The 26846-nt window shown below is 62.9% G+C and overlaps 2 protein-coding genes across 2 annotated transcripts; one reads left to right on the top strand and one right to left on the bottom strand.

Moving 5' to 3' along the window:
- Positions 1-2888: 2888 nt before the first annotated feature.
- DLX3 (distal-less homeobox 3) lies at positions 2889-7785 on the top strand. Its single transcript, XM_058820417.1, has 3 exons — positions 2889-3247; positions 4460-4650; positions 7462-7785. The coding sequence occupies exons 1-3, from the start codon at positions 2929-2931 to the stop codon at positions 7783-7785; spliced, it is 834 nt and encodes a 277-aa protein (XP_058676400.1). The 5' UTR covers positions 2889-2928.
- A 5541-nt stretch (positions 7786-13326) lies between these two features.
- On the bottom strand, positions 13327-15848 carry DLX4 (distal-less homeobox 4). The gene is made up of 3 exons (XM_058820419.1): positions 15587-15848; positions 14647-14840; positions 13327-13581 (listed from the first exon to the last, which is right to left on the bottom strand). The coding sequence occupies exons 1-3, from the start codon at positions 15846-15848 to the stop codon at positions 13327-13329; spliced, it is 711 nt and encodes a 236-aa protein (XP_058676402.1).
- Positions 15849-26846: the final 10998 nt, after the last annotated feature.

Below are 26846 nucleotides of genomic sequence, written 5' to 3' on the forward strand. Positions count from 1 at the left end.
GGGCATCGCGACCCCCAGACCCCGCCCCCTGCCGGGCCACGCCCTCTGCCACACCCTCCGTGTGCCCCCCCACGGCAGCATCGTCGCGGTCGTCACCGTCCCGACCCCGGCAAAGGTCACCGGGAGTCACCGCGCCGCTCCCACCGTGCCGGGAAATCCGGCTGGGGGGGCTGCAGGATGTCCTGTGCTGTGTCCCCCGCCCCGTGTCCCCGCGGCCCCGTGCCGTGTCACCGGCCCTGGAAAGAGTGACGGCAGCAGGGACACCGCGGGCAGCGCAGCTGGCACTGCACAGGGACCTCCCTGTGCCCATCCTTGTCCCCATCCCCTGTCCCCTCCCCTGTCCCCATCCCGTGTCCCCATCCCCTGTCCCAATCTCTTGTCTCGTGTCCCCATCCCTGTCCCCATCCCTGTCCCCTGTCCCATCCCCTGTCCCCACGCCGGCCCCGCCCCTCGCGCCCCCGGTGACACCGATGACGTCACCGCGCCGTGTCATTGCCCCCAAAGGCCACGAGGTGACGCCATTGACCCAAAGATGCTCGGTGGGGCTGGGGGGGGTTGGAGGCTCACCAGGGGCACCCCCAGCCCTGTGGGGGACACTCGGGGGGTCCTGACCGGACCCTGTGCCCAGCCCTGCCCGTGGGGTCCCCCCAGAGACCCCCGGGTGTCCCAGAACAGCGATTTGGGGTGCCCCAGCCCCCCAAACCGCCCCCCAGCCCCTCCCCACCCGGGAGCTCCCGCATTTGGGGTTCCGCAGGAGCCAGCCCGGCCCGGCAGCCCCAGAGCTCCCAGGCCCAGACTGGTCCGGGACTGGCCGGACCCGCTCCCCCTCCAGCCCGGCTCCCCCGCTGCCCTCCCCGGCCTCCAGCTCCACAACCGGCTTTTCCTGCCGCGGCTGCCGCTCCCGGCGGGGCCCAGCCCTGGCGACAGCGCGGCTGGAGGGCGACAGCCAGGCTGGGGACCTGCGGATGGCCCAGCGGCTCCCGGGGACCCTGGGAACCTCCCAGGGAATCCCGGCGCGGCTCCCAGGGCTGGGCTGGGCTGCTCCCAGACACTTCTGTCCCCCCAGAATGAATTCCTGGAATCCCCGGCCACAATTCCCACGCGGGAAATGAGACCGTGCTGTTCCCTCGACTCCGGGGTCACTCTTGGCCTCCTGCAGAGCCTCCTGCTCCCCTTGGGCATTCAGTGCTCCTCTCTTTATTTCTGCCAATCTGTTTCTATTATTTCCATTCCTTTCTATTTCTATTATTTCTATTTCTGTCCTTTTCCTGTTCTCGCTGTTACTCCTATTCCTATTTATTCCTATTCCTACTTCTAATCCTTTTCCTACTCATATTCCTGTCCTTCTTCCTATGTGTTCTTATTCCTCTTCTTATGCATTCCTATTCCTGTTTATCCATGCTCCATTCTTATTCCCATTCCTATTTATTCTTCTGTATTCCTATTTGTATACCTATCCTAATATTATTCTTATTCCCGTTCCTATTTATTCTTATTCCTATTTGTATTCCTATCCTATTATTATTTTTATTCCGGTTCCCATTCCTGTTACCGTTCTCATTCCCATTCCCCTCTTCCCATTCCTGCTCCTTTCCCACTCCTGCTCCTTTCCCATCCCACATTTTTCTCCCTCTTCCCCCGCGTTTCTGGCGGTACCGGGACTCGAACCTGCGGCCCAGAGCGTTCCGGCGGTGCCGGGACTGGAACCCGCGGTCCCCGGGGCGCGGTGCAGTTCCGGCCGTGGCCGCCAGGCGGAGCCGTTGCCCCGCGCGGCGGGACGGGCCGAGGGGACCCGGGGGGCACCGCGGGGACAATGCGGGGAGGGGGGGGACACCACACACAGGGGACAGGAGGGGATACACAGGGGACAGGAGGGGACACACGGAGGACAGGAGGGGACAGCCCTACCGGGTCACGGACCCTGCCGCCCCCCAGACCCCGGTACCTGTCAGGGGAAGTTCCTGCCCACAGCAGCAGAGACCCCTCCCCAAAAAAACAGCCTCACTTGCAAAGCCCCCCCTCTCCAGGTGCCCCCCGGACAGCCCTGCTGGTGGCCGGGGGCAGCTCAGGGCTGGCCCGGAACCTCCGGCTGGGTCACGCTGCTGAAGGCCCTTGGGGCAGCAGAGGGGTCACGGCTCTGAGTGGGGATGGGAGAGGGGCACAGAGCCCCGGGGGTGTCCCCCCAAAATCAGCGCTTGTCACTGCTCCGAGGTGCCCCCAGCGCGAGGGGAGCGCGGCAGGGTTGGGGGTACGGGAGGATCCTCGGGGGGCTCTGTCTGGGGGTGGTGTTGGACTGGGGGACGCCGCTGGGAGAAGGTGGGAGCAGGAGAGAAGTGGGAGGCCACAAACAAGCCCCTAAAGCACGGATCCATCCCAGCCCCAAACCCCATCCCCCCTCCCTGCCCCACATCAAACACCCCCAAACATCCTCCAAAAGTCCCAAAGTCCCCTTGTAAACAGCCCCATCCTGCCCCACTCAGTGTCCCCTGTGTCCCCAGGACCCCCCTCCTGCAGACAGGACCCTGCACACTTTATTTACCCCCTCACCCTCCTTCACCCACTCTTTGTTGTTTCTTGAGAGACAGAAAGGAAAAAAAAAAAAAAAAAAAAAAAAGAAGAAGAGAGAGAAAAAAAAAAAAAAAACCCACACAGGAGGAGGCAGGAGCCTATTTTGCCTCCCAGGCAATATTTCTGGAGCCAATCGGAATGCGCACCCACCCTGCCCTGCTCCCTAATTAAAGGCTTTAAGCAGGCGGCCGGGGCCGGAGGTTTGGGCACAGTGTCTCGGTGGCTCCTCGGAGGCAGCAGCAGCAGCAGCAGCAGCAGCAGCCGCAGCCCCAGCGCCGATCCCAGCTCGGGGCGCTCCAGGCCGCCAGGTTGGGGGGTCCCCGGCGCGGGCCCGCAGCCGCCCCCTCCCCGCTGCCCGCCATGAGCGGCTCTTTCGATAAGAAGCTCTCCAGCATCCTGACGGACCTCTCGGGCTCGCTGAGCTGCCATGCAGCCTCCAAGGACTCTCCCACCCTGCCCGAGTCCTCGGTCACCGACCTGGGCTACTACACGGGCCAGCACGACTTCTACCCGGGCCAGCCGTACGGGCAGCCCGTGGGCCACTACCCCTACCCGCAGTTCAACCTCAACGGCATCGGGGCCGCGGGCACCTACTCGCCCAAATCCGAGTATTCCTACAGCCCCTCGTACCGCCAGTACGGGCACTTCAGGGAGCAGCAGCTCCCGGCGCAGGAGGCAGGTACGGACAGACAGACGGACAGGGGGGACCGGGGACGGGGCGGCCCCGCTGCTCCCGCGGCGCTCCGGAGGGGCCTCTGTGCGGTTTGAACCCTGGGATTTGTGGGGTTTTAACACCGGGATTTGTGGGGTTTATACCCTGGGATTTGTGGGGTTTTATCCTGGGCTTTTGGGGGTTTGAACCCTGGGATTTGTGGGGGTTAAACCCTGGGATTTGTGGGGGTTAAACCCTGGGATCTGTGGGGTTTTAACACCGGGATTTGTGGGGTTTATACCCTGGGATTTGTGGGGTTTTATCCTGGGCTTTTGGGGGTTTTAACCCTGGGATTTGTGGGGTTTTACCCCCCGAAATTTGTGGAGTTTTACCCCCGATCTTTGTGGGGTTTAAACCCCTCGAACTTTGTGGGGTTTTACCCCTGGGATTTGTGGGGTTTTACCCCCCGAACTTTGTGGAGTTTTACCCCTGGGATTTGTGGGGTTTTACCCCCCGAGCTTTGTGGGGTTTTACCCCCCGAGCTTTGTGGGGTTTTACCCCAGGGATTTGTGGGGTTTTACCCCCCCGAGCTTTGTGGGGTTTTACCTCCCCCGATCCTTGTAGGGTCTCACACCTCGGGCTCTGTGGGGTTTTAAAGCCCGGGATTTGTGGGGTTTTACACCCTGGGATTTGTGGGGTTTTAACCCCCCGATCTTTGCGGGATTTTACCCCCCGAGATCTATGGGGCTTTACCCCCCCCCCCCGATCTTTCTGGGGTTTTACACCCTGGGCTTTGTGGGGTTTAAACTGCCCGAACTTTATGGGGTTTTACCCCTTGGGCTTTGTGGGGTTTTAACCCTCGAGCTTTGCGTCGTTTTACCCCTCAGAGTGTTCCCAGTTTGTGGGGTTTTAACACCCCGCTTTTTGTGGGTTTTAACCCCGAGGTCTTTATGGGGTTGTGCCCCTCCGGGTGTCCCCGCCATGGGGACAGGGACCTCCTCCGGGTGTCCCCGCTTTGGGGACAAGGTCCTGCTGGCGGCTCTGCCGTTCCCGCGGGGACGCACCGGGACCGATCCGTGCTGGAAGCAGAGTCCGGGACGCGTCCCGGGGGTCTCCCAGAGGTTGTAGGGGCAGGGGACGGGACGATGCCAGCACCCCGAGCGGGGGGACACCGGGCTGGGGACGGGGGTGACACCGAGCCCCGGGAGCCCTTCACGCCTCACCCGCGCCCTCCCGCAGTGTCCGTGAAGGAGGAGCCGGAGCCCGAGGTGCGGATGGTCAACGGGAAGCCCAAGAAGATCCGCAAGCCCCGCACCATCTACTCCAGCTACCAGCTGGCCGCCCTGCAGCGCCGCTTCCAGAAGGCGCAGTACCTGGCACTGCCCGAGCGCGCCGAGCTGGCGGCACAGCTGGGGCTCACCCAGACCCAGGTGAGGCTGAACCCCCACCCCCGACACCCCAAATCCCCTCCCCGACACCCCAAATCCCCTTCCCGACACCCCAAATCCCCTTCCCGACGCACCAAATTCACCCCCGACAGACCAAATCCCCTTCCCGACACCCCAAATCTCCCCCCGACGCCCCAAATCCCCTCTGTAAATGCTGGATTTGGGACGGGCTCGGCTCATCACAAGGATGGAGCTCCCCCCTTGCTGGGATTTGTGGGGTACCGGGCTGGGATTCCCCCATTGGAAGGAAAGCTGGAGAGGCAGCACAGGGAGAGGGGACCCCAGGCGTGCCCCACTCGGCAGTTTTGGGGTTCATCCCACTCCATTCTGGAGCCGGCCCCATCCCAGAGCTCCCTGCTGGGTTTGGGGTTTGGGGTTTGGGGCTGGTCCTGCCTGGCACCCGTGCCAGTCCCGGGTCAGGGCACGCCCGCTGTCCCAGGAATGTGGGGCACCGAGTCCTGCTCGGGACGGGGCTCTCGGGACATCCCATCCCCACAGCGGCTCCTGACCCCAAATCCTGCCAGAACAGGGTCCCGAGGCTCCCTGCCTGCCCAGACTTCCCGAGGTTCCCCTGCCCCGTCCCGCTCGGTTCGTGCAGACAGGAGGGATTTGGGGACCGGTTCCCCGCCCGTGTCCCCAGCGCTGGGGTGGCCCTGCAGGCTGGACTGGAAGAGCCGGGACGTGCGGGAAAGGCTTCTCCTCCTCCTCCTCCTCCCGCGAGCCGCCCGCCTTCCAACCAAACCCTCTTGGGGTTCTTGGGGTCCCGCCTGGCGCGGGGACAAATCCTCCCCTTGGCTCTGTGGGGACAGCGCTGTCCCCGCAGCCCGCGACTCCCCCGCGCCCCATCGCGGTGCCCTCCCTGCCTCGGGGCCGGCGCCGGCGCCCTTGTGCCGCCCTTGGCCTTCCTCCTCCTCCTCCTCCTCCTCCCTTGGGCGATGAAGCAATCGGGGCCACTCGGCAAAGGGCTGACGGAGCGCGTCACCCGCTCCCAGAGGGACATCCTGTTTGGGTGACAAGCAGCGCCACCCCCGCCCCTCGCCCAGGGCGTCCAGCGCCGCCTCGCCCAGCGCGGGGACGCTCCCGACGCCCGGCGAGTGGCGTGACGGGCTCCTCGTGACGCCTGTGTCCCCAGAGGGGGCTCGGTGACACCCCAGAGGGGGCACGTGGGGGCTGTCCCCAGAGCACGGGCTGTGCCTGTCCAGGAAATGTCACTGTCCATGGAATGTCCCTGTCCCTGTCCATGAATGTGTGTCCGTGCCCATGGAGTGCCCGTGGTGTGCCCATGGATGTCCATGGATGTCCATGGATGTCCATGGTGTGTCCATGTCCATGGAGTGTCCATGTCCCTGTCCATGGTGTGCCCATGGTGTGTCCATGGATGTCCATGGTGTGTCCATGTCCATGGAGTGTCCGTGTCCCTGTCCATGGTGTGTCCATGATGTGTCCATGGATGTCCATGGTGTGTCCATGTCCATGGTGTGTCCGTGTCCCTGTCCATGGTGTGTCCATGATGTGTCCATGGTGTGTCCATGTCCCTGTCTATGGTGTGTCCATGATGTGTCCATGGATGTCCATGTTGTACCCATGTCCATGGTGTGTCCACGTTCTCCGTGACACTCACACCAAGGGTGACATCCCATGTGTCCCATGACACCCCTGTCCCCAGGAGTTTCCTGCCATGCACCGTGTGGGGTCCCCATGATGTCCCTTCCCGTGGCGCCTCATGTGCCACCTGTGTCCCTTGTCCCTTCCTACGTGCCAGAGTGTGCCCGGGGTCACTCTGATCCCCATGTCCCTTCCCATATCTTTGGGGTCACTCTGACCCCATGTCCCTTGTCCCTTCCCGTGTCTCTGGGGTCACCGTGACCCCCTTGTCCCTTCCCGTGTCTCTGGGGTCACCCTGACCCCCATGTCCCAGGCTGGTTCCAGTGCCCAGGGAATCCCCTGTGACCCCAATATCCCTTCCTGTATTTCTGGGCTGCCCATGACCCCCTTGTCCAGTGTCCCTACGATCCAAACCACGCCATCCCTGTCCCCTCCCCTCTCCCCCATCCCTCTCATTCCCTTTCCAGCTCTCTGATTCTTTTCCCTGTCCCCATCCCATCCCTCCCATTCTTCTGTCAGGTCCTGACCCTTTTCCCTGCTCCTATCCCATGCCTCCCATTTCTGTGCCAGGTTCTGACCCTTTTTCCTGTACCCATACTTCCCATTCCCTTCCCATCTCTCTGACCCTTTTCCCTGTCCCCATCCCACCCTCCTGCTGCGTTCTCAGCTCTCTGACCCCATCCCACCCTCCCATTCCCTTCCTGGGGCTTTTCTCTGTCCCCATCCCACCCTCCTGCTCCCTTCCCACCTCTCTGATCCTTTTCCCTGTCCCCATCCCACCCTCCTGCTCCCTTCCCACCTCTCTGACTCTTTTCCCTGCCCCCATCCCATCCCTCCCATTCTTCCGTCAGGTCCTGACCCTTTTCCCTGTCCCCATCCCATCCCTCCCATTCCTGTGCCAGGTCCTGACCCTTTCCCCTGTCCCCATCCCACGTTCTCACTCCCTTCCCACCTCTCTGACCCTTTCCCCTGTCCCCATCCCACGTTCTCACTCCCTTCCCACCTCTCTGACCCTTTTCCCCTGTCCCCATCCCACGTTCTCACTCCCTTCCCACCTCTCTGACCCTTTTCCCTGTTCCTATCCCATCCCTCCCATTCCTGTGCCAGGTTCTGACCCTTTTCCCTGTCCCCATCCCACGTTCTCACTCCCTTCCCACCTCTCTGACCCTTTCCCCCTCCTCCCCGCAGGTGAAGATCTGGTTCCAGAACCGGCGCTCCAAGTTCAAGAAGCTCTACAAGAACGGCGAGGTGCCCCTGGAGCACAGCCCCAACAACAGCGACTCCATGGCCTGCAACTCTCCTCCGTCCCCCGTGTGGGACAGCCCCGGCGCCGCCCGGACCCCGCTGCCGCAGCCGCTGCCCTACAGCTCCTCCCCGGGGTTCCTGGATGAGCACAACCCCTGGTACCACCCCCAGAGCCTCAGCGGCCCCCACGGACCCCCCCAGGCCCAGGCGGCGCCCCCAATGCACCACCCGTCCCCCGGGCCCCCCAGCACGGGCGCCGTGTACTGACCGCGGGCACAGAGACGCTGCACAACTCCTTGGCCTCCTTTTTATTTTGGATTTCTCCCCCCCCCCCCCCCCCGCCCTTCCTCATCCCCGTGGTTTGGTTTTTGTCTCCTGATTTGTCCTAAAAAAAAAAAAAAAAAAAAACCAGCCGCAAACCAAAGGAAAAGCACCCCTAGAAATGCTCCGCTCATCATCTCAGGACCCAAAGCTGCAAAGCCTCCGCTCCCGGCGCAGGAAAATCCTTCAGGACTTTTGAATTTGCGAATTTTTCCATCACCTCCTTCTTTACTCCTCGCCGGAGCTTTGCCTGCCGCGGTGACCCCGCCGGGCCGGAGGAGCCGTGTCACCACTGTCGCGACAGGGGCGTGTCTGTCGCCAGCGGAGCGGGAGCTGCTTGGCCCCGGCTCCGGAATCGCTTTTGGGGCTCACGGACCCCCCACCCCAGCCGGAATCACCCGGGACCGTGCTCAGACCAGAAGGCGGTGATTTAAAATTAAATAAAAAATTGTGTAGCGGGTGTGGGGGGGATGTGGGGAGGGAAATATTTTAATATTTAAGCAGTTCAGGAATGGGTTTAAGTTATTGTTCGAAGAGAGAAACTCGTGTTCGTCTCCGTTTTCTGGCTGTGCCTCCGGCTGTGGGTAAAGGAACGGCGAAAATGCCTCTTTTTTTAAGGAAATCGATGACTTATTTTAAAGGAAAAAAAAATAACCGAGCTCTTTCCTATTTTTTAAGAGAATAACGCTATTTTTTTAAGCAGAAAGTGCCGTTTTAAGGAGTGTTCATAGTGTTGTACAGTCCCGGGGATTTATTTATGTTGCCTTCTATAAATAGGGGTGTTTTGGGGGGAAAAAAAGGGAGTGTACATAAGGTTCGTTTGTATAAAGTTGTTCCAAACCAAACTGGTTTCGGTCTGTTTTTTTTGGTTTTTTGTTTGTTTTTTGTTTTTGTTTTTTTTTTTTGTCTATAATTTTTCTTTTTTTTTCCTAAGGAAAATCCCCCCCTGTTGATGGGAACCCCCCTTGGGTGTCCCTGAGTGTCCTTTGCTCCTTCCCCAGGGACCCAGAGCCAGGCTGGAAATGTTCATTAATAAAAATTCTGAATTTAAAGCTCCAAATTCCGCTTTTCCCCCGGCTTCTGGAAGGTTTTGAGGAGCAGCATTTGGGGTTTTTCCACCTTGGGAAACGCGGATTTAAACCCCATTTTTGGGGACAGCTGCGCACGGGGTGGCACCGGGTGGTGTCGCCTCACCCCAAACCCCATTTTGTCCTGCTGACAGGGAATTTGGGGCAGGAAAATGAATTTTTTTCCCTGGTTTTCAAAGCATTCCCCAAATGGCCGCGGGATCCTGGTGCTTCTTACTGGGACCAGTGATCTCCCAGCCTGCTGTGCCCCCATGTCCCTTTTGGGGACACCGAGGTGGGGACAGCCAAGCCCTCAAAGTCCCCAAAATCGCGTGGGATTCTCACATTCCCTGCGGGTTTGGGGCGCTCCCCTGGCCCCAGGAGCCCCAGAGGGGTGTCCAGGCTGTGGTGGCCCTGTCCTGCTGTCCCCAGTGTCCCCCTCGCTGTGTCACGGGGGTGGGGTCTCCATCACCCCTGATGGCCGCGGGACCCCAAACCCCGCTCAGTTCCGCTGGGGAGGCTCCTGGCGCTCAGTGTCCCCAAACGTGTCCCCAAATGTGTCCCCACTCAGGGACAAGCTCCCACCTCGCCCCCAAGTCCCCCCACAAGCCGCAGCCCCAAATCCCCGTTCCCAATCCCACGGGAGGACGAGGAGGTACCGGAGCCCGGAGCTCCAACCGGCGCTTCGGAGGTTTCGGTTTAGTTTTTATTTATTTAATTTTTTTAAATTTAACTTTTTTTTTTTTTTTTTTTTTTTTTTTTTTTTTTTTTTTTTTTTTTCTCATTTAGAGGAGGAAAAAAAAAAAAGAAATCCCCAGGAAGGCGTTGGGTTACATAGCCAGGGTTATGTAAATCCCGGGTGCCACGCTGCCCACGGCCGGGCGAGAGCGGCGCTCCCAGCGCTGCCTGCACAGCGCTGGCCCGGGACAGAGCCGGGGGATCCGGGACAAAGCCGGGAACACCCGGGACAAACATTGGGAGGGTCCGGGACAAACCTTGGGGGGCTGCGGGACAAACCTGGGGGGATCTGGGACAAACGCGGGAATGCCCGGGACAGACCTGGGGGGATTCGGGACAAACCTGGGGAGCTCTGGGACAAACCCGGGAACGCCCGGGACAAACCTGGGGAGCACAGGGACAAACCTGGGAACGCCCGGGACAAACCTGGGGAGCACAGGGACAAACCTGAGGGGATCCGGGACAAACATTGGGAGGGTCCAGGACAGACCTGAGGGGGTCCGGGACAAACCTGGGAACGCCCGGGACAAACCTGGGAACACCCGGGACAAACCTGGGGAGTTCCGGGACAAACCCGGGAACGCCCGGGACAAACCTGGGGAGCACAGGGACAAACCTGGGAACGCCCGGGACAAACCTGGGGAGCACAGGGACAAACCTGGGAACACCCGGGACAAACCTGGGGAGCACAGGGACAAACCTGAGGGGGTCCGGGACAAACCCGGGAACGCCCGGGACAAACCTGGGGAGGTCACAATGCCAGGTGTGACAGTGACAGGTGTGACAGTGACAGGGGTGGCAGTGATGGGGGTGGCAGTGCAGGTGTGACAGTGCCAGGTGTGACAGTGACAGGTGTGACAGTGCCAGGTGTGACAGTACCAGGCATGGCAGTGCCAGGTGTGACAATGCCAGGTGTGACAGTGCCAGGTGTGACAGTGCCAGGGGTGGCAGTGCCAGGTGTGACAGTGCCAGGTGTGCCAGTCCCGGGGTGGCAGTGCCCGTGCCCCGCTGTCCCCCCGGGCCCAGCAGAGCCCTCCCAGCGCGCTCCCGGCTCCTGCCCCGTTGCGACACCCGCAGCCCTTGCGTCACCCGGTGCCAGCCCCGGGAGCGGGGGCAGCGCCCGCCCACGGCCCGGCCCGACAGCCCCAGCCCTGGAGCCGGGCCCGGCCCAGCCTCGGCTCACCGGAGCCACGCGGGAGCCACGGGGCCGGCGGGGAACAGGGAGAGCCCCGAAAACGGGACAGCATTGCCACTTTAGGGGATCTGTCCCTGTCACCTCAGCACCGGCCCTTGGGGGGTCTGTCCCCGTCACCCTGGGATGTCCTGATGGGCACAGGGAGGTGACACCGCCGCCCAAAGCCACCCCATTCCCTAAATCCTCACTAGGGAGGGTGGGCTCCATCCTCCGGGAAAATCCCACTGGGAGCATCACCCACCGCGGGCTGGCCATGGATGCCAGGCCCGGGCTCCACAGCCCTGTGGGGACAGCTGGGGACACCTAGGCCATGGGATCTGCACCCTGGGGACACCCAAGCCGTGGGGTCGGCACCCTTGGGACATCCAGCCTCTGGGATCTGCACCTTGGGGACAGCTGGGGACACCTAGGCTATGGGATCTGCACCCTGGGGACAGCTGGGGACACCTAGGCCATGGGATCGGCACCCTGGGGACACCCATCCCGTGGGATCATCACCCTGGGGACACCTAGGCCATGGGATCAGCACCCTGAGGACAGCTGGGGACACCTAGGCCATGGGATCAGCACCCTGGGGACACCCAAGCCGTGGGATCAGCACCCTGGGGACACCCATCCCGTGGGATCAGCACCCTGGGGACACCCATCCCGTGGGATCAGCACCCCAGAGCCCTCAGCTGAGGGACCAGAGCTCCCAGGAACGGGGACAGGGGTGTCCCCAGTGCCACCAGCCCTGGACAGGCTCCCATTTCCATCCCAGCCCTGATCCCTGCCCTTGATCCTGACTCCTCAGGTGGGATCTGGGGATAACCCTGGCCCTGAAGGTGCAAAAAGGTGCAAAAAGGGGCAAAAAGGTGCAAAAGGAGAGCGGTTCCTGGGGAGGGGGCAAGAATGGGCCCTTGGAGCAGGGGATCACAGAGTGGGAATATTGGGAACCAGGATTGTGGGGTGGGAATTTCGGGAACCAGGATCAGAGCGGGGATATCAGGGGCCAGGATCACGGAGTGGGAATTTCAGGAAGCAGGACAATGGAATGGCAATATCAGGAACCAGGATCACGGGTGGGAATACTGGGGGCCACGATCATGGAATGGCAATATCAGGAACCAGGATCACGGGTGGGAATACTGGGGGCCACGATCATGGAATGGCAATATCAGGAACCAGGATCACGGGTGGGAATACTGGGGGCTAGGATCATGGAATGGCAATATCAGGAACCAGGATCACAGGTAGGAATTTCCGGATCGGGGTCATGGAATAGGAATAGCAAGAACCAGGATCACGGAATGGGAATATCAGGAGCCAGGATCACAGAGTGGGAATATCAGGGGTCAGCATCGTGGAATGGGAATATCAAGAACCAGGATCACGGCATGGCGATACCAGGAGTCAGGATCACAGAGTGGGAATTTCAGGAAGCAGGATAATGGAATGGCCATATCAGGAACCAGGATCAGAGGTGCCGGGGAGCAGGAGCTGCTGCCCCTCAGCCAGGGGAGCCCCAGCGGGGTCTGGCCCCCACCTCAGGCACAGACACGGAGCAGGGTTGGGAAAAGGGGGAAACAACCACATGGAGAGGCAGGGAAACGACAAGGATTTATTTCCAGCCGGGTTCTGGCCTCTGGAAGCACAGAGTTGAACCCTCAGAGGGAAATCCCCCCCTGGTCCCAAACACCCTCCTGGCCCCTGTGGGGTCACCGGGCGGGGACCTGGGTTCAGCTGGGGTCCCCAGCCTGGCCCGTGTCCCCCTGCCCTCCCAGTGCCACCCCTGCTCGGGGAGACAGCTCTGACAGCTCCAAACTGCCCCAAAATCCCCGCAGGAGGGGCTGGGAGTGCCTCATGAGCCCCCAACCCACAGTTCCTGTAACTGGGCTCCATTTCGGGCAGATGTTGGGGACACACAGCCCCAGCCCCAACCCTGCACCCCCAGCCCCTCTGGCTGCTTCCCCAGGGACTGGGGAGCCCGAGGCTCTGGATGGAAGCGTCTCCCCAAAAGCAGGGGCGCCCCAAAGTGCGGAGGGGCAGAACCAACCCATGCTCAGCCTGTTTATAAACGGGGCACAACCAAAACCCACAGAGTTCATAAATAAATCCAGGCCGGGGCGGGGGGGGGGGGGGGGCCGGGATTCCTCAACCCCTCCTGGGGTCCCCCTGCCCCTCCTGGGGTCCCCCTGCCCCCTGTCCATGACTGGGGGGACCCTGGGCCGAGTCCTGTCCCGCTGGGATGGCGCGGGGTCACTGCAGAGTGTGACAGAGCAGGACATCCCCGTGTCCTGCCCGTCCTTGTCACCTTCCTCCTCCTCTTCCTCCTCCTCCATTCGGGCTTCGCTGGGCTCTCAGTCCCGCGGGGGGGCAGCGGCAAAGCGTCCCCTCGGTGTCCCTCGATGTCCCTCAGTGTCCCTCGGTGTCCCTCAGCGTCTCTCAGTGTCCCTCATTGTCCCTCGCCGTCCCTCCGGACGCGGTGGCGCTGGAGCGGCGGCGGTGTCACATCATGGGGGCCCTGGGGATGGCGTCCTGCGGGTGGGGCTGGTACCAGGCCCCGAAGGTGCTGATGAAGCCCCCGGGGGGCAGCGGGGGGCCCTTGGCGGGCGCGGGGAGGTCCCAGAGCGGGGGCAGCCCCGGGGAGCAGGGGGACAGGGCGGGGACGCCGAGCGGGGTCTGCTCCCCCTCGGCGCCAGCCGGGCCCTGCTTCAGGATCTTCTTGTACTTGGAGCGCTTGTTCTGGAACCAAATCTTCACCTGCGGGCACAGACAGGGGGTGAGGGGGGAGGAAGGGGCCGACACCCCTAAACCCCCCACGTTTAACCATCGCAGACCCCCCGGCCCCCCGACCCCATTCCCGCGGGGTCTGGGTCACGGAGCGGGGTGGGACCCCAACCCTTCACAAGGCACCTCCGTGGCGGGGGGAGATGCCGGGGAGAGGCCCCGGGAGCGCCCCCGGTCCCCGCCGGGAGCCGGTGCCGGGGCTGGGCCGGGCCCTGCTCATTCCTCCCGCGGTCCCCCCCGCGCTGCCGGCAGGTTCCCACTTGTCTCCTCTTCCCCGGCTTTATGAGCTCGCTTCGCCCCTGGCTCCGGGGCTGCACCGCTGCCGCCTGCCTGTCTCTCCCCATCGCCTTCAAAAACCCACTCGCCCCGTCCCGCGGCCCGGGGCCGCCCAGCGCCGGGCACGGCCGGGCCGCCAGCCAGGCTCCGGGGCTGGGAAAGTCCCGCTGCCGCTGGGAGGTGCGGCCAGGGGCGCCCCAAACCCGAGCCCTGCGGGCCCACCGGCGCCAGCTGCCCCGCCGCGGCACGGCTCGGCTCGGCTCGCTTCCAGCCGGGCACGGCGCCGGCCCCGGTGGGCGCACGGAGCGGCCCGGTGGGCACACAGCGTGTCCCGGTGGGCACACGGAGGGTCCCGGTGGGCACACAGCACGTCCCGGTGGGCATGGTCGGCCCCGGTGGGCATACAGCACATCCCGGTGGGCACACAGTGCAGGCCGGTGGGCACACAGTGGGTCCCAGTGGGCATGGCCGGCCCCGGTGGGCACACAGAGCATCCCTGTGGGCACACAGCGTGTCCCGGTGGGCACACAGTGCAGGCCGGTGGGCATGGCCGGCCCCGGTGGGCACACAGCACATCCCGGTGGGCACACAGCGTGTCCCGGTGGGCACACAGAGGGTCCCGGTGGGCACACAGTGTGTCCCGGTGGGCACATGGAGCGTCCCTGTGGGCACACAGCGGGTCCCGGTGGGCATGGCCGGCCCCGGTGGGCACACGGCGCATCCCGGGGCTGTCCCGGTGTCGGTACCGGCCCCGGGCCGTACCTGGGTCTGGGTGAGCCCCAGCTGTGCCGCCAGCTCGGCGCGCTCGGGCAGCGCCAGGTACTGCGTCTGCTGGAAGCGCTGGTTCAGCGCCTGCAGCTGCGCGCTCGAGTAGATGGTGCGGGGCTTGCGCAGCTTCTTCCCCTTCCCGCCGAGCCGCGGGTCCCCGCCGGACACGGCCGGAGGCTTCTCGGCCTCTGCGGAGGGGAGAGAGGAGCCACGGGCCATCAGATACTAGAAGAGGCTAAAAAACCACTCTAAACCACCCCAAAACCACCCCAAACCACTCCAAAATCATCCCAAACCACCCCAAACTACCTCAATCTATTCCAAACCACCCCAAACCATCCCAGACCATCCCAAACCACCCCAAAGCTGCCCCAAATCATCCCCGTGGCTACCAGGGGGTGTCTGTGGAAGGGAGGGGATCAGTGGGGGGAGCTGCTCCTCTCTGGTGTTTAAACCCCGAGGAAAGCAAAAGGAGAGGAGGAGGAGGAGGAGGAAGATGGGAGCGCTCAGGCAATGCCACCATCCAGGTCCAGCAGCACGTGGGACACGGGCCTCGGCCTGTGCCCTCTGGGGGGGCCATGAGGAGCCCCCCGGGGATGGAGGGGCACCAGGATGGACCCCCCAGGACCCCGCAGCGAGCCCGGCCCGGCCCGGCCCCGGAGCGCTTCCGACGGCCCCATCCCGGCTCCATCCCGGCTCCATCCCGGCCCCATCCCGGCTCCATCCCGGCTCCATCCCGGCCCCATCCCGGTTCCATCCCGGCTGTCCCGGCTCCATCCCGGTTCCATCCCGGCTCCATCCCGGCTCCATCCCGGCTCCATCCCGGCTCCATCCCGGCTCCATCCCGGCTCCATCCCGGCCCCATCCCGGCTCTCCCGGCCCGAGGGTGCCCGGGGCGGGTCCGCGTCCCCCTTGCCCCCCGTGCCCCCCTTACCTGTGTCCTGCAGCCTGGCCTCGGGGGCTGGGCCGTGCGGGGCGCTGGGGGGCCCATAGGGAATGTAGGGACCCCCGTGGGGCGGCGGGGCAGCAGCGCCGGGGTACGGGAAGGGCCCGGGGCGGCCGTAGGAGGAGAAGGGCGGGGGGTCGTGCTGGGGGGGGCCGTGCAGGGGGTAATGCTGGGGGGCCCCGAGCTCCAGGAACGCGGCTTTGGAGGGGTCGGAGCCCAGCAGGGTCTCGGCCATCGAGCTCATGGTCATGGTCCGGCCGGGCCGGGCCGGGCAGTGCCCGGAGCCCCCGAGGCACAGCCGAGCCGAGCCGAGCCGAGCCGAGCCGAGCCGAGCCGAGCCGAGCCGAGCCGAGCCCCCGCCGCCCCCCGACGGCTCCTGCAGCCGCGGCCCCGGGGATGCCCCGAACGCCCCGCCCAGCCCCGCCCCCGCAGTGATGTCACGCGCTGGGGCACCCCCTTCACCCCGTGCCCACCCCCCCCGTGTGCGGGACCCCCTTTGAGGCCACCCCCCCTTTGTGTCACCGTGACCCCTCCCTGGGCTTGGGGACACCCTGACACCCCTTCAGCGTCCCTCCGGTGTCCCCGGGGCTGGGGGTGACCCTCGGGCAGGGATTTGGGGGGGTGGGGGCGTCACCCCCTCTCAGGAACCCCCGGGGGACACGGGGGCGGCTCTGGGGACGGGGGGACACGGCGGGGCCGGACCCGCGCTCCGGGGATGCCAGGCCGGGGTGGCACCTCCCGAGCCACCCCCGGTGCCCCTTCCCTGTCACCCGGTGACAACGGAGGTCACGGGCCGGGAGGGACGGCTTTGGGGACGGCGGGGTGACGCTGCGGGAAGGCAGCGCCGTCCCCCTGCCGGGGCGGCAGGAACGGCCCCGCGGGAGCGGTGACAGCGGCGGGGACGGTGCCCTGTCCCCAGCGCTCCCTCAGGCCGCTCCCGGCCGCGTCTCCGTGCGGCCCCGGCTCGGAGGCAGCGCTCCGGTGTAAATAACCCAGCCCCGGGACACGCGGGGAGCGAGTCCTGCCCGCGCTCGGGGACAGCCCGGCCTCGCCCTCCGCTGCTGCCCCGCGTCCCCAGCGCAGCCCTGGTGACACCCGGGGCCATGGCCGCGTCCCTGCCTGTCCCTGTCCCAGCACGGAGCTGTGCCCGCGGTGACCCCCAGGGACCAGGCGGGCTCCAAACCCCACAACGGCCTCAAACTGGGGTACGGGGAGAACCCTCGGGGGGCCGCAAAACTCAGGTGACCAACAGGGGATGTACCCGAGGCCAACCAGGCCAAAGGGGGAGTGGAGGAGAATTCCAGAGGAGAATTCCAAAGGAGAATTCCAGATGTTTGCAGCCCTGGCCCAGGGGCAGCGAGGGAGAGGAGCGGAGGGCAGGGAAGGGAAGGGAAGGGAAGGGAAGGGAAGGGAAGGGAAGGGAAGGGAAGGGAAGGGAAGGGAAGGGAAGGGAAGGCAAGGCAAGGCAAGGCAAGGCAAGGCAAGGCAAGGCAAGGCAAGGCAAGGCAAGGCAAGGCAAGGCAAGGCAAGGCAAGGCAAGGCAAGGCAAGGCAAGGCAAGGCAAGGCAAGCTCAGGGAAGGCAAGGGAAGCTCAGGGAAGCTCAGGGAGCTCAGAGAAGCTCAGGGAAGCTCAGGAAGCTCAGGGAGCTCAGGGAAGGGCAGGGAAGGGCAGGGAAGCTCAGGGAAGGCAAGGGAAGCTCAGGAAGCTCAGGAAGCTCAGGGAGCTCAGGGAAGGCAAGAGAAGCTCAGGGAAGCTCAGGGAAGCTCAGGGAGCTCAGAGAAGCTCAGGGAAGCTCAGGAAGCTCAGGGAAGCTCAGAGAAGGCAAGGGAAGCTCCCCTGATCTGCCTTTATCCCGCTCCGCACTTTCCCCGGTGACTCAGCCCCACCGGCTGCGGGGCGGGTGCCGGCTTGCCGGGATCAGCTCCCGCCGGCCCCGCTCCCTCCCGGCTCCTCACTCGGCGCTGGGGGGCACAAAGGGGGTGCTGGGCTGGGGTGGCATCCCCCTCCACGTGGGGGATCCAATAGATGTCCCAGAGATGGATCCGGGGGGACACAGGCCCCCTCCCCAGCCCCTCGTGCTTTCGCACCCCTGAGCTGAGAGGTAGGTGGAAGAAATACCCCAAATTAATAAATGTACCACAAAATGTCCAGCCTAAAGCAGGGAACCGAGGCTCCTGTGCCAGGTGCTGCAGGACGGTGTCCCCAGGGCTGTTTGGGGACAAGATGGCAGGAGCAGGGGGGACACCCAGGGGTCCATTCCCTGCTGGGGTGAAGGGGCACAGCTGTGTTCCAGCAGGGGTGGGAGGAGGGATGGGACCCCTCCCCATCCCATTGATCCCACTGATCCCATTGATCCCATTGATCCCATCCCATCCCATTGATCCCAATCCCACTCCATTGATCCCTTTGATTCCATCCCATCCCATCCCATCCCATCCCATCCCATCCCATCCCATCCCATCCCATCCCATCCCATCCCACCCCACCCCATCCCATCCCATCCCATCCCATCCCATCCAATTTAGGGATCTCCAGGGGGGACCCACGAGAAAGGGCAGCCCAGGGGAAGCCCAGGGGAACAGTGGTGACACCATCCTCATCCTCCTCATCCCCTGGGTCGGGGCTCTGAAGGTGCCAATCTCAGCCCCAGGGTGGATTGGGGACAAGGGCAGGGGACAGGCAAGCGCCACCGGCTCCAAACCCCTCCAGGAGCAGGGAGAAAACTCCTGCACCGACCCCCGGGCAGTGCAGAGCCCCCGCTCACACCGGGGCTGATTTTGGAAGTGTTCCAGCCCAGATGTGGGCACGGGGCACGGCCGGCTCGGGTGCCAGCCCGGTGGGTGTCAGCAGGGGCTGCCAGGCTGTCAGAGCGCAGTTTGGTCTCGGAGCTGCCAAGACAAACACATCGACTCAATCCGCGCTGAATTAACAAAATAAATCACGGCGGCGCTCGGAGCCAAGGCCGAGCCTCGGTGGCGGGGCGGAAGGTGCCGGCACACGCCGGGACACGCGGGGATAACGCGGCCACCGGGCCGGGGATGCTCCCGAGAGCCGCGGGATGCGGATCCAGCCGGGCACGGCCGCGCTGTTGCCGTCCTGATGAAAGCAGCGAGGATTAAAGGGGAAAGCAGGGATGGGCGTGCGAGCAGGGGGGCCGGGAACGCGTGTGCCAGGTAACCAACCCCAAAGATCCCCCGAGATAAAGGGAGATCCCAACAGCTGTAATTAGGCTGCAGATAGAGCGGCGCGGGGAAAGCCTGGAGCCAGGAGCAGGAATTCTGGGTTAATGGCAGCCCAAGGAGAAGTTAATAACAAGCCCAGCGGAGTGGGAGCAGACAGCCTGGCGTCTGCCCTCCCACACGCCCGCGCTGCCACCGCCGAGCAGCCGCGCTATCGCAGCCGGGAATGGTCCCGGGGCGCCCGGGGAGACGCTGCAGCTCCAGCTGGGCTCCCCCCGGGCGGGGCCCCCGGCTTTTGGGGCGTCTCGGCACCGGGAGAAGCCGGGCAGGGTGAGGGGATGGAGGGGAGCGTCCCCTGGGAGCGGGGGACGTGCAGGGACGGGGCCGGCCCTGCCCCAGCGAGCCGGGTTTGTGCCCCTGGATGGCACCGAACACCCCCCGAGCACCCAGGGGCTGCTCCCCCCGCCCTGAATCGCGTCCGGAGGTGACCCGATGGCGCAGAGGTGGCCCCAGGGGACACAGCACGTGGGAGGTGACAGCGATGTCACAGCGGGGGCCGGACACTCGCACAGGGACACGAGGGAAAGCAAAGCTCGCGCTGATTCCCTCCCCACGCTCTTTATTTTCAAAGCTCCAACAAGGCCAGGATTTGAAATTTTTCTGCCAAAAGAGGCTCAAAAAGCGGCTGCAGAACCTGGATGGGCAGGGGAAGGTGAACCCCGGTTTGCACCAGGAGCTCTGCTCCCCATTCCCAGCGGGTCTGCAGCGTCATAAATCCCCACCCAGGGGTGCAAATCAGCATTTCCCCACCAGCACAACCCCACAGCCGCGGCCAGAACCCCACAGCGCCCGGGCTCCCTCCCCTGCCCAGCCCTGCTCGGAGCTGGGATGGAACCACAGAGATGCGACCAAAACCTCAAACCCAGCGCTGCTCCCCTCCCTCTCCCCCTCCCAGAGCCGATATTTTGCTTCAGAACCTCCAAATATTTTCCAGGACGCCGATCTGGGTTTGATTTTCCCGGGGACTGGAAAGCAAAGGCATCAAAAGGGACCTGGGGGAAACAACAACGAGAAATGGCCTGGGGGGAAATCACCCCTGGAATTCCATCCCTGCTGCGATGGGTGGATGGATGGATGGATGGATGGATGGATGGATGGATGGATGGATGGATGGATGAGTGGGGAGAATTCCTAAATTCCTGTTTGGAGAGGAGCAAATGGGGCTTTGCCGACACATAAAGGCAGAGGTGACAATTCTGTCATTCCCGGCCATTCCCGGCCATTCCCGGCTGTTCCATTCCCGGCCAATGGGGCCGAGGCCCAGCCCCGGGGGAGTCTCTCCCCATCCCGGCCAAATCTCCTCCAGATCTCAACTCCCAAATCCCAAATCTCAACTCCCAAATCCCAAATCTCAGTTCCCCAACCCGAAATTTCAATTCCCCAATGCCAAATCTCAATTCCCCAATCCCAAATATCAGATCCCAAACCCAAAATCTCAGCTCCCCAATCCCAAATCTCAACTCTCAAATCCCAAATCTCAATTCCCCAATCCCAAATCTCAATTCCCCAACCCGAAATTTCAATTCTCCAGTGCCAAATCTCAACTCCCAAACCCCAAATCTCAATTGCCCAATCCCAAATCTCAATTCCTAAATCCCAAATCTCAGTTCCCCAATCCCAAATCTCAGTTCCCCATCCCAAATCTCAACTCCCCCAACTCAAATCTCAATTCCCAACCCCAAATCTCAATCCCCAATGCCAAATCTCAGTTCCCCATCCCAAATCTCAATCCCCAATGCCAAATCTCAGTTCCCCATCCTAAATCTCAACTCCCCCAACTCAAATCTCAATTCCCAACCCCAAATCTCAATCCCCAATGCCAAATCTCAGTTCCCCAATCCCAAATCTCAATCCCCAATGCCAGGACCCCCTCCTGTCCCCATCCAGGCTCAGCCCCGTGTGGTCACCGCTGTCCCCAGCCAGGCCCTGTGGCTTTGGGGAGATCCTAATCAGCGCCCCCACGCTCTCGTTAATTAACAGAGGGACAATTAGCGGTGCAGGAAATTGTTCCTCTCCTCGTGCCGTTTCTGGTTTTTTGGCTGGGGTTTTTTAGTGCCGGGCACGAGGAATTCTCGGAGCCTCTGGGGCCGAATTCCCGAGCTCCCTCCGGCGGAGATCCCGGGTGGGATTTGCCCCGGAGAGGAGCGGGGAGGGGACAGACCCCGGATCCGGGGGTGGGAGCGCCCCGGAGCTCATCCCGGGCTGTCCCTGCTGCAGAGGGGAGGGGGACAGGGACAGGGACAGGGACAGGGATGGGACAGGGATGGGACAGGGATGGGACAGGGACAGGGACAGGGATGGGACAGGGATGGGACAGGGACAGGGATGGGGATGGGATGGGATGGGACAGGGACAGGGACAGGGACAGGGACAGGGACGGGGATGGGACAGGGACAGGGACAGGGATGGGACAGGGACAGGGATGGGACAGGGACGGGGATGGGACAAGGACAGGGATGGGACAGGGACAGGGACAGGGACAGGGACAGGGACAGGGACGGGGACTGGGAGGAGCGCTCGTTTCCCGCAGATCCCGCACGGGACAAGCTCGGGAAAGCCCCTGGCCTGCGTGGTGACACTGCCAGGGCTGGCACGGTGGCACTGCCATGTCTGGCACGGTGGCACTGCCACAGTCGGTACAGTGACCGTGGCATGGCTGGCACGGTGGCACTGCCAGGGATGGCATAGTGACATTGCCACGGCCAGCACGGTGGCACTGCCAGGTCCAGCACGGTGGCACTGCCAGGTCCGGCATGGTGGCACTGCCACGGCCATCATGGTGGCACTGCCATGGCTCACAGCGCGACATCAGGAGCTCGCAGCCAGCACAGGGCCACCCCCACACCCAGGTCACCCCTCTCTCCGGCCGGTGACAGCCGTGTCCCCGACGCCCGCAGGCACCGAGCGGAGCCGGGCCCCGGGGCCAGCCCGGGCCGGTCGGGGCAGTGTCACCGCCGTGTCCCCACGCCCCGGCTCGCAGGGGCTCATTAGCGGCGGTGACGATCCCGGCAGCACGCGCGGGGCATTTCCATCCCGGGCAGCCCGGCAGGGAGGAGGGGAGGGACGGACGGACGGACGGACGGGGCCGGTGTCATTACGGTGCCATTAAGAGGCGCCCAGGAGTCTCCCGGGGGACCGGGGCGGGCGCGGGCGCTGCCACCCCGACGGCTCCTGGGTGCCCAAGCGCCCCCGGGCACGGCCGGGAGGGCCCAGGGGACCTGCCCGGAGGGATGCGACATCACCGGGGCGCTGCGGCACCGGGACACCGCTCCCAGAGGCGGGCAGGACCGGCCGGTCCCGCATCCCCAGCCCCACCCGCAGCGCCTGATGGCTTTTCTGTCCCTGTGATGGTTTATCCCGTCCCTGTGATGGTTTATCCCGTCCCTGTGATGGTTTTTCCCGTCCCTGTGATGGTTTTTCCCGTCCCTGTGATGGTTTTTCCTGTCCCTGTGATGGCTTTTCTGTCCCTGTGATGGCTTTCCTGTCCCTGTGATGGTTTTCCCCGTCCCTCTCATGGTTTTTCCTGTCCCTGTGATGGTTTTTCCTGTCCCTGTGATGGCTTTTCTGTCCCTGTGATGGTTTTTCCTGTCCCTGTGATGGTTTTTCCTGTCCCTGTGATGGTTTTTCCTGTCCCTGTGATGGCTTTTCTGTCCCTGTGATGGTTTTTCCCGTCCCTGTGATGGCTTTTCTGTCCCTGTGATGGTTTTTCCTGTCCCTGTGATGGTTTTTCCTGTCCCTGTGATGGTTTTTCTGCCCCTGCGATGGTTTTTCTGCCCCTGTGATGGTTTTTCCTGTCCCTGTGATGGTTTTTCCCGTCCCTGTGATGGTTTTTCTGCCCCTGTGATGGCTTTTCCCGTCCCTGTGATGGTTTTTCCTGCCCCTGGGAGCACAGGTGACACACGAACTCCCCGCTGCCACCCTGCCACCCTCACCCGGGCCAGAACTCCCGGGTTGAGGCCGAGGATCCCAGGTGTGAGGGCAAATCCCACCGCTCGTCACCGCCCCCCGAATTCCAGCCTCCCATCCGGCAGGCGCCGGATCCATTGAGCGCCCCCCGCCCCTCCCGCTCTCTGCAGCTCCCGAGTTATTTGTGCTTCAGCGGGCCCTGAACGGGGCTGGAATTCCTTAATCCACCCGCGGAGGAGCTTTCCCCGTAACCCAACCCCGGCGGGCACAAAGCCGGGGAGCGGGGCCGTGTCCAGGGCTCCCTTTGAACGTCCCAGGCCGAGCTTTCGTCTCCTGAGCGTTGGGATCGCACCTGGACGCGGCCGGGCCCTCCGGGGCTCCCGTTTCACCCCGCTTTGTTCCCACCCTGCGGCTTTGGCTCCATCCCGGGCCGGGTCACCCGGGGGGTTTGGGAGGGTTGGGTTGGGCTTTTGGCAGGGGTGACCCCACAATAGCTCCAGAGCATCCCCCGGTGGGGCCAGAGCTCTCCCAGTGTGTCCCAGTCACCCAGGGCAGGGTGTCCCCTGTCCCTGTCCCGTCCCTGTCCCCTCCCTGTCCCCTGTCCCCTGTCCCTGTCCTTGTCCCTGTCCCTGTCCCCGTTCCCTGGCTGAGCTCAGCTCCAGCTGCGGATGCGGCAGGACCCAGTGCCCTCTTTCCATCTTTTCCATCCCCTTTCCATCTTTTCCAATCCCTTTCCATCTTTTCCATTCCCTTTCCATCTTTTCCATCCCCTTTCCATCTTTTCCATCCCCTTTCCATCTTTTCCATCCCCTTTCCATCTTTTCCATCCCCTCTCCATCTTTTCCATTCCCTTTCCATCTTTTCCATCCCCTTTCCATCTTTTCCAATCCCTTTCCATCTTTTCCATCCCCTCTCCATCTTTTCCATCCCCTTTCCATCTTTTCCAATCCCTTTCCATCTTTTCCATCCCCTCTCCATCTTTTCCATCCCCTTTCCATCTTTTCCATTCCCTTTCCATCTTTTCCATTCCCTTTCCATCTTTTCCATCCCCTTTCCATCTTTTCCAATCCCTTTCCATCTTTTCCATTCCCTTTCCATCTTTTCCATCCCCTTTCCATCTTTTCCATCCCCTTTCCATCTTTTCCATCCCCTTTCCATCTTTTCCAATCCCTTTCCATCTTTTCCATCCCCTCTCCATCTTTTCCATCCCCTTTCCATCTTTTCCATTCCCTTTCCATCTTTTCCATTCCCTTTCCATCTTTTCCATCCCCTTTCCATCTTTTCTATTCCCTTTCCATCTTTTCCATCCCCTTTCCATCTTTTCCATCCCCTTTCCATCTTTTCCAATCCCTTTCCATCTTTTCCATCCCCTCTCCATCTTTTCCATCCCCTTTCCATCTTTTCCATTCCCTTTCCATCTTTTCCATTCCCTTTCCATCTTTTCCATCCCCTTTCCATCTTTTCTATTCCCTTTCCATCTTTTCCATCCCCTTTCCATCTTTTCCATTCCCTCTCCATCTTTTCCATTCCCTTTCCATCTTTTCCATCCCCTTTCCATCTTTTCCATCCCCTTTCCATCTTTTCCACCGAATCTGCTTTTTCCCCCCCGCATCCTCCCCGTGAGTAATCGGGAGCGGCCGCTCCCGGCGCTGCCAGCGGCTCCGGGGCCACCCGAGGCCATCCCGGGCAGCAGCAGCAGGAGGAGGAGGAGGGTGAGGAGGAAGGATTCTCTCCTGTTCCATCACTGGAAGTCATTCCCCATCCTGTTTAGGTGTTTATTTTCATCCCCGCAAGGCCTCGGAGGAGCAGCAGCTCCTGCGCCCTGCAGGACCGGGGCAGGGCCCGCAGCGCCCCCGGGGCTCGGGGACACCGGGACGGAGCCCCCGCATTCCCGGGCCGGGCAGGATCCTGCCGCAGCCCCGGGGGCAGAAGGAGGAGCTTGGCTCGCAGCGGGGCCACCTCAGCTGCCAGGGCTTGGTCACCGAGTGCCACCGGCTCCATGGGACCTGACGGGCCGGATTCCTGCCAGGACATCTTCCCTGCCAGGCCTGGAGATCAAAGGCGATGGGACAGGGACGTGTGAGCGCCGCTCACGTGGGGCTGGGGCTGGCCCCGAGCCGGTTCTGTCCCGGTTCCACCGGCCGGGGCGGAGGGGCAGGGCCGGCAATGCTGCAGGGAGAGCAGCCCCCTCTGCAGCCTGCCCCGCATCCCCATCCTCATCCTCATCCCCATCCCCATCCCATCCCATCCCATCCCATCCCATCCCATCCCATCCCATCCCATCCCCATCTCCTCCCTCCCAAACCAAACCAGGCCGTTCCTGATGCCCCAAAAGGAAAATTCCTGCTCCAAATCCACCGTGGGAGGAGTCGGGTCATCCCCAGCCAGCCCCATCCCTGTCCCCATCCCTATACCTGTCCCTGGAGCCATCCCAACACGAATTCCTGCAGAATTTGCTCCAATTTGGGGTTTTCCCAGTCCCAGAGGGAATCGTGCTTTGCCACGAGGCAGGTTTTGTTCTGGACAGACGGACAGACAGACAGACAGACAGGGATCCCTGCCCCATCCAGGAGGGCATGACCCGGGATTCCTGCAGTCCCTGACCCTGTAGGAAGTGGTTTGGGGATTTTAGGGAACAGCTCCTGCCTGGCCCTTCCTCCTCCGTGCTGCCATTCCCAGCCAGCCCTGAGCATTTCTCCCTTTATCCTTATCCCCTTTTCCGAATTCCCACTCTTCCCGCCATCCCGAAGCCTCTCCACATCTTTACAGCTTTTCCTGCAGAGCCTGTGGGGACGATCCCCGCACCACTTCCAAGGACCGACGCGGGGATTGACCCTCCCCGCCTCCTTTTGGAGCTCTCCCAGCTGCCCTGCACCTCCTGCCCGCTCCCAGCCCACATCCCGGCCCGCATTCCTCACTCCCGAGTCACCTGCTCCGGCAGGTGCCGGCCCCATCCCGGTTTCTCCCAGGAAAACACCCACAGAAGGCGGCGCCGGCCCCTGCCCGTCCCTCCCCGCCCAGGAGCGGCCCCGCTCCCCTCCCGGGCCGGGCTGTGGGAGCGGATGCAACTCCCGGAGCTCTGCCCAGGATCCTTATCTGCCGCAGGGAGAGAGGAAGTGCAGGAGATTGGAATCTGGAGCTGGAAATCGGCTCGGGATCTGCACCAGCCCACACGGCCTCCTCGCCCGCCGGGATCCTCCCTGGATCCTGCAGGGTTCTCTGCTGGCCTGGCCTGGAGGTGCCAGGAGCCCTCCTGGAATCCTGGAACTGAGAATCCGGGAGTGGTTTGGGTTGGAAGGACCTGAAATCGCACCCAGCTCCATCCAGGGACACCTCCCACGGTCCCAGGCTGCTCCAGCCCTGTCCAGCCTGGCCTGGGACATCCCAGGGGTCCAGGGACAGCTCTGGGAATTCCATCCCAGCCCCTCCTCACCATCCCAGGGAACAATTCCCAGTTCCCAATCTCCCATCCATCGCTGCCCTCTGGCAGTGGGAGCCATTTCCTGGGTGCTGTCCCTCCATCCCAAATCCATTCCCTGGGTGCTGTCCTTCCATCCCAAATCCATTCCCTGGGTGCTGTCCTTCCATCCTAAATCCATTCCTAGGTCCTGTCCCTCCTTCCCAAATCCATTCCCTGGCTCCTGTCCCTCCTCCCTGGCTCCTGTCCCTCCATCCCAAATCCATTCCCTGGCTCCTGTCCCTCCATCCCAAATCCATTCCCCGGCTCCTGTCCCTCCATCCCAAATCCATTCCCTGGGTGCTGTCCCTCCTCCCTGGCTCCTGTCCCTCCATCCCAAATCCATTCCCTGGCTCCTGTCCCTCCATCCCAAATCCATTCCTAGGTCCTGTCCTTCCATCCCAAATCCATTCCCTGGGTGCTGTCCCTCCATCCCAAATCCATTCCTAGGTCCTGTCCCTCCTTCCCAAATCCATTCCCCGGCTCCTGTCCCTCCATCCCTCATCCTCCGCCCCTCTCCATCTCTCTGGAGCCCCTTCAGGGTCTCTGAGCTCTCCCTGGACCTTTCCCTTCTCCAGGAGAACATTCCCAGCTCTCCCAGCCCGGCTCCACATCCATCCCCACCTTCCTCTGTCCCTCCAGCCA

Source organism: Ammospiza caudacuta, chromosome 27 (genome assembly GCF_027887145.1).
Source record: "Ammospiza caudacuta isolate bAmmCau1 chromosome 27, bAmmCau1.pri, whole genome shotgun sequence".
Classification (NCBI taxonomy): Eukaryota; Metazoa; Chordata; class Aves; order Passeriformes; family Passerellidae; genus Ammospiza; species Ammospiza caudacuta.

Bases quoted from the DNA above. Each gene is read 5' to 3' on its own strand.
- DLX4 (XM_058820419.1), bottom strand. From the start codon at position 15,848: ATGACCATGAGCTCGATGGCCGAGACCCTGCTGGGCTCCGACCCCTCC. The intron at 14,841-15,586 runs GTAAGGGGGGCA...TCCCCTCCGCAG, and splicing joins GGCCAGGCTGCAGGACACAG to AGGCCGAGAAGCCTCCGGCC. The intron at 13,582-14,646 runs GTACGGCCCGGG...CTGTGCCCGCAG, and splicing joins TGGGGCTCACCCAGACCCAG to GTGAAGATTTGGTTCCAGAA.
- DLX3 (XM_058820417.1), top strand. From the start codon at position 2,929: ATGAGCGGCTCTTTCGATAAGAAGCTCTCCAGCATCCTGACGGACCTC. The intron at 3,248-4,459 runs GTACGGACAGAC...GCCCTCCCGCAG, and splicing joins GCTCCCGGCGCAGGAGGCAG to TGTCCGTGAAGGAGGAGCCG. The intron at 4,651-7,461 runs GTGAGGCTGAAC...TCCTCCCCGCAG, and splicing joins TGGGGCTCACCCAGACCCAG to GTGAAGATCTGGTTCCAGAA.